This window comes from Vespula pensylvanica, chromosome 5, assembly GCF_014466175.1.
Source record: "Vespula pensylvanica isolate Volc-1 chromosome 5, ASM1446617v1, whole genome shotgun sequence".
Lineage (NCBI taxonomy): Eukaryota > Metazoa > Arthropoda > Insecta > Hymenoptera > Vespidae > Vespula > Vespula pensylvanica.
This window is the reverse complement of record NC_057689.1, coordinates 8,729,657-8,742,410: the sequence shown is the minus strand read 5'-3', so window position 1 is coordinate 8,742,410 and position 12,754 is coordinate 8,729,657. Positions and strand designations below refer to the sequence as shown.

General features: G+C 33.5%; 3 protein-coding genes across 7 annotated transcripts; 1 reads left to right on the top strand and 2 right to left on the bottom strand.

Moving 5' to 3' along the window:
* The first annotated feature begins 109 nt into the window (after positions 1–109).
* On the top strand, positions 110–7,368 carry LOC122629474 (b(0,+)-type amino acid transporter 1). 5 transcript variants are annotated; one of them, XM_043812913.1, is made up of 5 exons: positions 110–378; positions 5,024–6,153; positions 6,241–6,454; positions 6,536–6,841; positions 7,017–7,368. In XM_043812913.1, the coding sequence occupies exons 1-5, from the start codon at positions 354–356 to the stop codon at positions 7,079–7,081; spliced, it is 1,740 nt and encodes a 579-aa protein (XP_043668848.1). In that variant the 5' UTR covers positions 110–353; the 3' UTR covers positions 7,082–7,368. The 5 variants fall into 5 exon arrangements, with proteins under 5 accessions (XP_043668848.1, XP_043668847.1, XP_043668849.1 ...); XM_043812912.1 differs by lacking the exon at positions 110–378 and adding an exon at positions 2,692–2,840; XM_043812914.1 differs by lacking the exon at positions 110–378 and adding an exon at positions 2,864–4,250 and having other exon boundaries at positions 6,788–6,841.
* On the bottom strand, positions 6,927–8,159 carry LOC122629481 (uncharacterized protein C1orf131). The gene is made up of 2 exons (XM_043812925.1): positions 8,021–8,159; positions 6,927–7,930 (listed from the first exon to the last, which is right to left on the bottom strand). The coding sequence occupies exon 2, from the start codon at positions 7,907–7,909 to the stop codon at positions 7,382–7,384; it is 528 nt and encodes a 175-aa protein (XP_043668860.1). The 5' UTR covers positions 7,910–7,930; positions 8,021–8,159; the 3' UTR covers positions 6,927–7,381.
* Positions 7,952–12,511, bottom strand: LOC122629473 (WD repeat-containing protein 3). The gene is made up of 13 exons (XM_043812908.1): positions 11,799–12,511; positions 11,528–11,725; positions 11,277–11,438; positions 10,983–11,191; positions 10,763–10,898; positions 10,471–10,661; positions 10,157–10,352; positions 9,851–10,078; positions 9,511–9,780; positions 9,179–9,421; positions 8,911–9,077; positions 8,611–8,833; positions 7,952–8,540 (listed from the first exon to the last, which is right to left on the bottom strand). The coding sequence occupies exons 1-13, from the start codon at positions 12,189–12,191 to the stop codon at positions 8,376–8,378; spliced, it is 2,781 nt and encodes a 926-aa protein (XP_043668843.1). The 5' UTR covers positions 12,192–12,511; the 3' UTR covers positions 7,952–8,375.
* Positions 12,512–12,754: the final 243 nt, after the last annotated feature.

Sequence of the window (12,754 nt, the reverse complement as noted above, 5' to 3'; positions counted from 1 at the left end):
CGGTTTTCGAAGGGTAAAAGGGTCAGAGTTGAAAGAAAGAGAAAGACAGAGAGAGCGAGAGCGAGAGAGAGAGAGAGAGAGAGAGAGAGAGAGAGACAGAAAGACAGAGAGAGAGCATTTAGCTTGTCAAGAAAAAAGAGAGAGAGAGAGAAAGAGAGAAAATCGTGCTTCGCACAAATAGCAAGGGCCGCACATTACTCGGAAGGGGCAACACAGTGTGAGATTTTAGAAGGCATTGACATCGGTAGCAAAGCGGGGGAGGTAAAAGACCAACTGGTTGCACCGAAAAGTCGGCGTAGTGTCATGAGAGGCGGTCTCACGATCCGCCCTTTTAATCGGTCCCTCCTGAAGTCATGCATGTCGCGCCCTTCAAACGAGGTAAGAATAGACCCTTATGCCCGCCCACTTCTTCCGAGCTAACGGCTCTTATATCCATTCCCGTTTCACCACCCTCTTTGGTCCTTCTCGACGGTCAATGAGACATGAATGAATTCAGGAAAGATTCGCGCGCTTTTCTTCTTTTAACTTATATCGGGTCATTCACAAGCAATTAATTAAGTAAATTCTAAACGAGATCTCTGTTTTAAAAGGAGTTGAAATTTCTTTCCACGTGATTACCGCGATACGTTCTACCTTCTCCCATCCTCTATTTTTTTTTTTTTTTACCCTTCTTAACTATCTAAAAATATTTATCGATAGATTTGACATTTGCTTGTATCGTGTAAACACGATATTTATGATGTAATATTCGTCATTAGTTGTTATTCTAGGAAAGAAATTTATTAGCCGTTGCGCAGAAATGATCTGTGTTTGGTCATCGGACGTTTAAGACCACGTGTATGCCAAGAGCACGTCGTAGTCATTTCCTATTGGTTTACCTTGGCGGGCTAATTATAATTGTCATAAGTAATATGCCGGGAGCGCTATTGTTGTTATTCCCGATATTACGAGTATTTGAAAATAGGTTTACAGATTACGATTTCTCCATTCCGAAAATGTATTTTCTGTATTTATATTTTTGAAAACGTAAACTCGTCGAAAGATTTTCCTTAAGGTTTGAATTGATAGAACGTTTCATTAAAGGCGCGAAATTCAAATGCAATTTAAAAATATAATAAAAATTACGTCGCAATAACAAACGACGTGCATAAGTTTATCTTTGAGTATCAATCGATAATCGATCGGTTCGCTATAAAACTTATTTAGTTCGATAAGACGGAGCGTAAGCGAAAAAAAAAAAAAGTTTAGATAAAACTGAATCGCGTGATAAGCAGTCCGATAAAACGGTAGGATCGATTCAATTAATGTTTTTGGAAAAACAATTTCTTTTTTAAGAGAAGTGTACGAATATCTTCGCTAAATTTATTTCGTTTATTAGTCGAAGCTCGGAAGAGGTTATGTAATGTGTGCAAGCACCGTTCGCAAAAGCTTACGACGATTGCGTCATAGCGTGAAACCAGAAACTTCTCGTACTTCTGGAACGCGCAAAGCGGTGGCACGTTTCGAAAATATCTTCATCGTTCTTTCTCTCTACCTTCTTTTCTTATTTTTCTTTTTGGGTATCTCGGAATAGAGTAGAAGGTTCTCGGGTGATACTATGAGAGATATTTAACACCATCGTTCCACCAATCAGAAATAGCGATAAAGAAGCAATCGATAAACAACGATTAGATATCGTTTTTCACGAAGGAACGTCGACGAGTCCTTAAAAGCTTTTTCCGACGATAGATAGCACGTGAATTGTCTACAAATAGATCGGACAAATCTTCGATGTATGTATATAAACTGATCGAAGAGGCTTCGACCTATCGTTTAAGCTGATTATTCTTTACACGCGAATCTATACTGGTCATTCTCATCACAACTACATTCCGGCCTGTTTAAATGTTTCAACGAAGACTAACTTCATATCTTACGTATTTATATTGCTTACGATTTTAAGTGAGTCGCTTTTATGTCTCGACGATTAACGTGTGAATCATTTCATTCTTTTCAATTATTAACAATCCCATTTCAATGTCATTAGATAAAAGATTATGTAAACTGAACGTGAGAATTGACACGGAATCTTATTTATTTTTCATGTATATAAAAGTAAATATCTTTCTTTTCTTATTTTTTCCTGTTTTTTTTTTTTTTTTCTTTTCTACGAAGTAGATTTAAATATGCAAAATCCTTTCAATGTCGTAATATGTGTGAAAAAAGAAGCGTTTCGAAGAATTCTGAAGAATGGATCACGTTATTTTTTTTTTTTTTTTCTTCTACGTCTCATTTTAACCTTGCTCTACAAAGTACATTTTCTTCCCGTTGACGCGACATTAGGTAGACCCTCACGAGCACTGAGAATTAACTGCAATTGATTCATTGATATGCTTTTGTGGCAATGAGTTTTAATGGGATTTAGAGATGTCCGTACGTCTTTCCATGCTCATATATTCATTTCTTTTCTCCTGTTAGCGATTATCATTTAACTCGTTGACGCTTCGTATTCGTTTTAAGTTCTATCATTCAATTATCTGTTTTTATCATGTGACCGATCACGTTACCACGCATAGCACTTTTTTAACATACTTATTTTTTTTTGATAAAAATTAAATTGAAACGCTTAATTGTTAAATGATCCTTGTATTAATGATTCGTTAAAGTGGCTTTTTTTTTTATCATTGAGGAAATCATTGAGGTCGATAACAAAAACTCGGTATCATATTGCTAAAAGTTAGTCTTATCTTTATGCTCTAGAGAATGTGGAGAAGTATAATTCTGGATTCTATTCCTAGTCTATTTCTCGTTTAAACGTAAATATAGAAGAATGTATATTTTCTCCCACGTTCGTTCATCAGGTAAGTTATTGAACAGAATGATGCGATGAACGTTGTATAGTAAGTGCTTGGGGAACAGGTTTTTTATTCCGAGTATACGAAAAGCACATAATCGACCATCTTTCTTCGTCAATTTGTTTTGAATACGCTAGATATATATACATATACATACATACATACATATATATATATATATATAATGATATTTTTTATTTTTCTCCACACGATTGAGTGAGGTATAAGAATTCTCATCGATTTTTAGAGCATCCTAGGTCATCTAGAATACCGCGTTATTCTTCTCGAAAAAAATACGACTGGTTAAACGTTAATTTATTATTAAAAAATATCTATTATTGTCAATAATTCGTTCAGATGAAATTAATCGTCTCTATACGTATTTAAAAAAAAAAAAGTTTAAATCGAAAGAAATTTACTTAAAATTTTCCATACGTCTACTTCAACGATAATAAAGTCCGGACGAATATCTGAACACATCGAAATATTTGCCATGTTAGCAAATTCTTAAATATTGACTCCGTATTACTTGGAAGAGATGGTTTAAAGGTGATCGTTTACGTCATCATTCTCTTAAAAGCGGCAGAAATATGTTCGTTTAAAATTTGTCGGCGATAACATAAGGCATATGTTCGAATCACGACGCGACATTCTATTTTTATATTTTGTACTTCATATCTTTGAAGATTTTAATCGATGACAATTGTACAAATTTTAATTAGTGATTTATGATTTCATATGGAAATTGCACAGATAAAGGAAGAGAGAGAGAAAGAGATTTGAAAAAGAATGCCGAGTTTCATTTCGACTGAACGTCCTAGTCTTCTTGCCAATTATATATCGTAATATCGTGTCTTCTTTTTGAGCAAGGCGATCTTTGTATGTGATCTCCGATAAAGAATTCGCTTTGACAAATGATAGATCAATAAATCAATACATCATAGTCGATAAACGTATACTTCCTTTGCTACATTTAAAACATTTCTATTCTAACATACGTAATACAAATTATACGAATAAAATATAGTTATCGATAAATATTTAAATCTACAATCATAATGATACATAGTTTTCAAAGGATATTTCTTTCCAAGAAAATTATACGGCAAATTTCTTTGAAATAACGTCTCTCGAGTGTATCTCGTGACCATTGGTCGAAGAAGAAAACGAGATAGTCTTGCAAGCAAGGAATTTTGGCAGTCGGCCATACAAACTATAATGGCTACGACGTCTATTCGATGACAATAAATATAATAACATATACCTTGTCACGTGCTGCACAAACGCAAATATACGCACCATTTAATGACGCGATTTCCTCGCTCCTTCTCGGCTCTGAAGAAACGCTACCTCAGCCAGTCGGCGAAGGGATGCGACACAAAACGGCCACGTTCCTTGACGAGCACAGAGTTTCGAGTAATTTATTATAAAAGCACAATAATTATTTTTCTTTTGATTTGGCTACAGTTATCACATTTATTATTAATAACGTTCTAACGGATCTTTTATGATTTTATGACAAAATTACACAATACGTGTATCAATATCATTATAGTAACACCTGTTAAAAAAGTGTATTATGTTCGTCAATTAACATACCGGCGATCTTCTCAAATTTTGGCGCGAACAACGGGTTTATTCAACAAAGAATACATTACTACTCGGTTGTCGATTTGATATACTGTAAAAAGAGTATAATCTTATTTCAAGACCAGTGGTATAACGTCGTCGTAGAAATTATGCACGAAGTTTGATCACGTGATTCATTCTCGGTGACTCTAAACTTAGGAAACGGTCTAGCTGGAATGCAATGTTCTCGTGTTTCGCTTAATATGTTATTTCCTGTAAAGAGGAATCATCCGTAGAATTTGCAATCCAAGTGTAACATCGTTTTATTCGCTATTGACTTTTGTTTATATAGGACGAGTCATGTAACTTGACCAATTGGAAAATTCTTTCTCGATTATTTCAAGACTTTAATTTCGGATAAAAAGAATTTGTAAAATAATTAAATATGATCATATTGTATACGTCGGAATGATTTAGAGTTTAAAACGGTTCAAGATAAACAAAAAAAAAAAAGAAATCGGTACTGATGAAAAGTGAGAGAGAGAGAGAGAGAGAGAGAGAGAGAGAGAGAGAGAGAGAGAGAGAGAGAGAAAAGAAAAAAGGAAAATTGTGTATTCCAGCTACCGTTGGACATGACCCGCAGACGAACAACGGCAGTCAGGCACAGCAACAACAGCAACAACTTCAATGGTTGGGAAGTCCAGGTGAAACGACGCTCGTATCACGGGTTGCTCGGAGTAGCAACAGCAACGGTGGTGGCGGTAGTGGGTGGGAAGGGCTTAAATCATCGTCGTTACCGCAACATCAACAACAACAACAACAAAGGCGGAGGCGCCAAGAAGAGCAACAAGGCGAATCTGGAGGTCTGGGGGATGACGAAGACGGGGGTGGAGGGAGCGGAGGGTTGGAGGGGACGGACCCAGAGGCGAACCACGCTGTTCACCTCAAGAGACGGGTGGGACTCGTCAGTGGGGTGGCTTTAATCGTTGGCACCATGATCGGATCAGGGATATTCGTTTCGCCATCCGGCCTCCTAGTTCGAACCGGCAGCGTCGGAGTTAGCTTCTTCGTATGGACGGCCTGTGGGATTTTGAGCTTGTGCGGCGCACTCGCTTACGCAGAGCTTGGCACGATGAACACCAGCAGCGGCGCAGAATATGCTTATTTCATGGACGCCTTTGGTGCACCACCGGCTTTCCTTTTCTCCTGGGTTTCCACCCTGGTATTGAAACCATCGCAAATGGCGATAATCTGTCTCTCCTTCGCCCAATACGTCGTTGAAGCTTTCGTAGCGGACTGCGATCCTCCCGACGAGGTGGTCAAGCTGGTCGCTCTCCTTGCGATCGTTCTTATACTTCTGGTGAATTGTTACAGCGTTAATCTGGCAACCGGAGTACAAAATGCTTTCACCGCAGCGAAACTCATTGCTATACTTGTAGTTATCGTCGGCGGTGCGTACAAGTTGATACAGGGAAACACGCAACACCTGAAAGGAGCCTTAGATACCATGGACGGTAGTAACGTTAATTTCGGTAGACTCGCTACCGCATTTTATACGGGTCTATGGGCCTACGACGGCTGGAATAATTTGAATTACGTTACGGAGGAAATCAAGGATCCATCGAAGAATCTACCAAGGTCTATTATGATTGGGATACCTCTTGTTACCCTTTGTTACGCACTGATTAATATTTCTTATTTGGCGGTTATGTCGCCTTCGGAGATGATCGAAAGCGAGGCTGTTGCTGTGGTAAGATGAACGAGCATTTGTGTCTCTTATTCTTTTAATGATTTTTACCGATCATTTACAAATTTCATGCCTCTCTTCCCTCCGCAGACATTTGGGAATCGGATACTCGGCGTAATGGCATGGCTCATGCCTTTATCGGTTGCTATCAGCACCTTTGGTTCCGCCAATGGAACTCTTTTTGCGGCAGGTAGACTTTGTTTTGCTGCATCCAGAGAAGGACATTTGCTCGATTGCTTGAGTTATGTACATGTGCGCCGTTTTACGCCTGCGCCAGGCCTCATATTTCATTCTATCGTTGCAGGTATAACGATACATCATAAAAATTAATATTAAAACTACCAAGAACCAAATACAATCGCATATGCTAATCCACTTTGTACAGGTGCAATGGTCGTTTCTGGAAATATAGATTCCTTAATTGATTTCTTTTCCTTTACCGCTTGGATTTTCTATGGTGGATCGATGTTAGCTTTGTTGGTAATGCGAAGAACCAGACCAAATCATCCAAGACCTTACAAATGTCCCCTGATCATACCCGCACTTGTACTTGTAATCTCTGCGTACCTGATAGTGGCACCCATCATCGACAAGCCTCAAATCGAGTACTTATATGCAACCGGATTTATTTTCGCAGGCATGTTTGTTTATCTCCCCTTCGTGAAATACGGATACGTGCCGAAATTTATGGGTGAGTGCGTGATTTTCTGTATAATTATATTTTTCTTCGTATATCTATAAGGTATACAATTTTTTTTCCAAAAGTACACTTTTCCGTATAAAATAATTTTTTGCATACGCATGCTGGCGAACCAATTGTACGATTCCTATTGATATTAAAATTTTCTCGGTATTTGTTATTTCAGAAGGAGTAAATGCTTTTCTTCAAATGTTACTAGAGGTGGCGCCAACCGCAGCTGCTTTCGATTGATTCCAATATAAAACATCGAAAATGATTTTTTAAAGATCTTATCATTCCACTGTGGCATATTTAAAATGTACATGTGAGAATATATTTTTAATGTACGTACAGAAACAAAAATACTGTTTTATCGATGCTCGAGTTTGCTTGGATTGATCCAAGAACATACATAAAAATATTATTTTATTACTCGTTATTCTTCTTACATAATATACAATATATAGAGGACGTTGTTAGACATAGATGATTGATGTTATAATGACAACGATGAGTTAACAAAAGATATTTTAAATGTTTATGGTTATAAATCTACTTCTTATTTTTAACAAGTGCATCTTTGTGTACTTTTCCATACATTCCTAAAATACCTGAATTTTTCTTTTGTTTTTTCTTATTTTTATGTTTCACTAAACTTTTACTCAATCCTGATATCGGTTTTTTGTTTTTTGCTGCTATAGCTTCTTTTTTCCTTTTATGCTTCAAAACTTTATAATTTAAACTTTGACTTTTTGGGGGTTTTGCACCTAATCTTATTGCTAGTTCTACTTTTGCTTCTTTAGCCTTCGAACTTTCAAAACCGGATATACCAAACTTGATGACATCGTACCTAGCCCTTTTCATTTCCAATTCTTGTTGCTTCCTGCGATCTAGCTGTGAATTAGCTTTTGTATTAGAAAACTCATCCCTATTATCAGTCTCTACGTCTACTTCATCTTTTTTATCGATATCATTCGACGACTTCAATGCTTTCTTTGGAACCATGTAAGTAGTCGAGAAAAAATCTTTAACTGCATCTTTTTTTATTTTCGAAACTTTCGTTGGTATAAAATCTTCCATCGCGGTTTATTAACAAGATTTCTTAAAATAAACAAATATAGGTTAGAAATGCATCGTGTTTATTAACGATATACTGATATCTTAGGTTATGTAAAATAAACGTGTACACACCTTTTGATATAAAAGATAATTGATATTTTCTTTTAACTTCAAAGAAATATTGTATTTTATTTCAATTGTTATTAGAAAATACGCTCTATCATACGACGTAGAACTCCCATATTGATGTCATAAGCACGACTGAAACAAGTCGAAACGAACGAGGGTTTCGTCAATTAATGACAAGTGGCTGAACTTTGTACTAAATATTCAACATCAACGCCACCTAGTATTAAAAATATAAACTACAAACGTTAGGACAAATATAACGATCTCAGGGATGTTTTAACTTACGATATATCTTTTCTTATTTTATAATTTTATTATTTTAATGTATGTACAAATAATATCATTATTTATAATTACATTATAAAGCCATAATGGCTCTTTTTAAAGCTTTTTGCTTATTTTTTCTAATTCTATTTCTTTGTCCTTTCTTTTGAGTCGCATCTTTAAAAAGTTGCACACCTTCTTGTTGTTCTAGATTACGTTGTACATATAACATGCAATGTAAATTATATCCAACGGTATCCTGAAAAAATATTATCTTTGTATTTGACATTGTTTAATATTCTAACAATTATGTATGAATATATTATTACCCTTAATGTAGATATTCTATCAAAGATGAGTGGTTTTATAGTTTCTAATGTCAATAACAGATTTTGATTTGACATAATAGGTCCATGATGTGCTTGTATTAAACAAATTGTTAATCTAGTTAATAATTCTGTGTGAAAATTACTTTTCAATAATCTGGGAAGCATTTCTAAAATTTCACAAGCAGCAGAATATGGAAGCAATAATAAAGTTTCTTCTAATTCACTAAAAAAACAAAACAAAAAAAATCATCAGATTTAATAGATTGCTATCAAAATTAAATTTATTTATCGTAATTTTACCTTGCTCTAACGCGTTTTATAGTTTCTAAGAAAAATTCTTCGCTTGTTTTACTATTGTAAGCCTGCATCAATAGTGGCAATGCTGGTACAACGTTAGAGTTTTTAACTTTAGATAATTCTTCATCATAAGCTTTTGATACTTCTAAGCATTCAAGAATTAACTCTGCCTAAATAAAAAATAAATAGTTACGATATAACAATCAAAAAAGTTAATATATAAACAATCAAAATAATACACTATATTTTCAAGATATAATAAATTCTTTACCGCTTTTTCACTGTTCACAGTTTTCCTTGAAGGTAATAATTGCTGCTTTTGTCCCTGTACAGCCGAAGTTTCTCCAGTAATCAACTCATTTTCTGCACGTTCTCTTTCTTCTTCTGCTTCATCTTCTAGTACCAAAGGTTCAGCAGTTTTTTCATATAATCTTACTACTTTATCTGATCCGCAAGATACAACATATACGCCATTTGGTGATATAGCACAATTCCAAGCTTCACCAGTGTGTCCCTAGTTAAGTATTTGTATAAATTTGTAATAATCTATATATATTTATTTTCTAATCTACGTGTAAAACTTGGTAGTTTATTATATATTACTTGTAAAGTCACGATTTTTTGATATATGTCAGCATCCCATTGTTTAACTTTACCATCTTTACCACAAGTAAAAATGTAATGAGTGCCAGGAACAAATGAAAGTCCTGTCACGGAATCATCATGTGCAAATATTGATTTATGACAATCTCCAAAGTCCAAACCCCAAATTTTGATATTACGATCACTAGAACCTGTTGCTATGAGAGTAGAATCACTAGATATATCCATACATAAAACTGGTAGCTTATGTCCATAAAGCGATATGAAAAACTGGAATCAATTATGTAAGTATATCGTCTTATTTAATATTACTGTTATTAATATTTTTATTATTAATTACCTTGAATGTATCCAAAAAAAATATTTTCACAGTGGAATCCAATAAAGAAACTGCTACAAATCTATTATTCGGACTTATCCTAACACATAATACACACTCCTCTAGTTTAAGAGTTCTTGTATGTAGTACAGATAAAACTTTTGCTTTTATTTTACTATCAGGATCATGAATAAGTTCAAAATTCCAAAACTTCACTGTTTGATCACTACCACCACTTGCAATTCCTTTCTACGTATAAAATTAATATCTAATTAACTTATCTTTATCAATAAATGTCAATGAATTTTTATTATTATTACTATTTACCAAATCAGGAAATAAAGTCACACTCCAAAGTTCTTTAGTATGAGCTGGTACTTCTTCTAAGATATCACCAGATGCAATATCAATGATGAGCATTTTACCATCTTTTAATCCTACTATCAAATGTCGATCACCAGGTACAAAAGTGGCTGTTAAAGCATATCCACATTCTACAGTACGTAAACATGCCAAAGAAGGTCTAAAAAATATACAGTAAATAAATTTAAATTAAATTACCAAATATATAAAATGATATATATATGTTTATAAAAATAAATAAATAAATAAATAAATAAATAAATAAATAAATATAGTACCTATTCCATAATTTAACAGAATCACCACTTGCTGTGGCAAATGCTAAATTATCAGAACTAAAGCAAACAACTCGAACATTGGTACGATGTCCATGAACTGTTATAGAACGTAAACATTTTGCTTCAGCATTTTTTTCTTCTATAAGTAAAGAATATAAATCAAGAGAGTTATTATCGATTCCAACACAAACCTATATAACAAACATATATCATGATTAGTAATTTTTGAAAATACCAAAGAAAAGGAGAGAAAAAGATTAAATAATTATATAATATTAATTAAAAAACTTACCCTGAGTTCACCTCCTTTACCCATAATCATATCTAATCCTTTAACTTTATTTGAAACTTTAATAGAAGGCAAACGTTTGATTTCATCTTTTAAAGTTGGTATATTAAAAGAATTAGTATTTACTTCATTTTTATTCCTACAGAAAAAATGTTTGTTGTTATTTTCAATTTAACACTCTTAACGTTTTGATATGATCATTTTTTAGTTTTCATAAACGAACCCATTTGCTTTCTTCCTTTCTTTTTTTAGTCTTCTTGTTACTTTTTCTTTTACTTTACTTTCTTGTAAAAAATGAAATAATTCTATTGTATTATCTACTCCATGACAACCAACTATTGTTTGCGATGGATCAACTTCAAGAGAAACAATTCTTCCTTTACTATTTCTTAAAATACTTCCAACTTTTCCACATCTCAAAGGATATTTTTGCTACAGATTTTTATATTTAGATATTAAATTATATATTCATATATAGATTTATTTATTTTTATAAAAGAAAACTATATAGACATACCATATTTGTGGTTTCGTCCTCGTCAATATTCAAAGTACTTAAATTAATATCATATTCAGTTTTTGGTGCATCAATAAAACAGATCCTCCATACATGTAATTCATAGTCATTACATCCAGTAATTAGATATTCATCATTTTTTGCTAATGTAAGACTCCAGACCTTAAAGGCGATAATAAAGGAAACATTTTTTGTTATATGTTTACTACTGATATTTCAAAAAAATTTAATAAATTATAATCAATATATACCTCTGATCTATGACCTACAAGAGTTCTGAAATTATGCTCTGTATCTAAATCCCAAAATTTTACTAATGTATCTTTACTGGCGCTGATAATTATATTGTGTTCAGACATAAATACAATTTTAGTTATTATATCTTTATGTCCTGCTAGACGACATACTCCTGTTTCTGCTATTACGTCCCAGATTATTATATCCGTATCCTAAAAAAATAAAGAACATTGATATCTACAAAATAGAATGTACGATATATATTTTCTGCTTCTTTGGTATTACCTTGGATCCAGATGCTAATCTGTGGCCTAAAGTATCATATGACAAGGATGTAATTTCAGAACGATGACCAACAAATATACTAACATTTTCTCCAGACCTGAGATCAAATATCTTAATAGTGCCATCAGCATAACCAACAGCAATATGTTGCTTGTTTGGTGAAGCAGTCAAACGTGTAACAATTGTTTTTTCTCCAGTTAAAACTTGTACTTTTTCACCTAATCTTAGGTCCCAAATAATCACATGTTCACATGCTCCCACTGCTACAAATCTACCCTCTTGTCCTTGTAAAGTTACAAAAACCACATTGCACCGGGGACTTACAATTATATTTACGTTACCGGATGGAACATATCTTAAATATTGTTTTGTTAAGCCCATTTTTTCATTCATTTTGTATTTTTATAATATCAATACTTGTTTTAATTGATTGTTTACCAATTCACAGTTCATACAAATACGTCATATAACAAGTGTTGTTTTTAAACGGATAGTACACACTTTAAGCTTTGAGGTTAGGTACACACGTGCTTGGAAACAAAATATGACTATATATATCTTGACAACGACGGTTTCATTTGCGTCAAATTTAAGATATATGATTTATCATGGATTATAAATTTTAAAATAAATATTTAAATTAAATGAACGATAATAATTAAATCATATAAAATATATGGTATAGAAATCAGTTCAATTATAATTAGAATCTAAATAAAAATCGGGAAAAATGCTTAAACGGAAGTAGCGATAAAAAAAGTAGCATATTAAGATGGTGGATGTAGGACTTCCGTTTTGTATGAATAAGGGATTTTTACGATACATTTGTCTAAAATAAATATTTTACTACACAAATAGACATATTAGCACATTCTTAAAAATAATATTACGTACTATTAAATAATCTAGGAATAAAAGGGCAAAAAGAGTAACACACGTATCTCTAATCACATTTG

Excerpts from the sequence above, each read along its gene's own strand:
- LOC122629474 (XM_043812909.1), top strand. The coding sequence starts at position 4,073 with ATGACAATAAATATAATAACATATACCTTGTCACGTGCTGCACAAACG. Across the intron at positions 4,251-5,023 it reads TGACGAGCACAGAGTTTCGA|CTACCGTTGGACATGACCCG; the intron begins GTAATTTATTAT and ends TGTGTATTCCAG. Across the intron at positions 6,154-6,240 it reads AAAGCGAGGCTGTTGCTGTG|ACATTTGGGAATCGGATACT; the intron begins GTAAGATGAACG and ends TTCCCTCCGCAG.
- LOC122629481 (XM_043812925.1), bottom strand. The coding sequence starts at position 7,909 with ATGGAAGATTTTATACCAACGAAAGTTTCGAAAATAAAAAAAGATGCA.
- LOC122629473 (XM_043812908.1), bottom strand. The coding sequence starts at position 12,191 with ATGAATGAAAAAATGGGCTTAACAAAACAATATTTAAGATATGTTCCA. Across the intron at positions 11,726-11,798 it reads GATTAGCATCTGGATCCAAG|GATACGGATATAATAATCTG; the intron begins GTAATACCAAAG and ends TTATTTTTTTAG. Across the intron at positions 10,662-10,762 it reads GTAAAGGAGGTGAACTCAGG|GTTTGTGTTGGAATCGATAA; the intron begins GTAAGTTTTTTA and ends TTTGTTATATAG.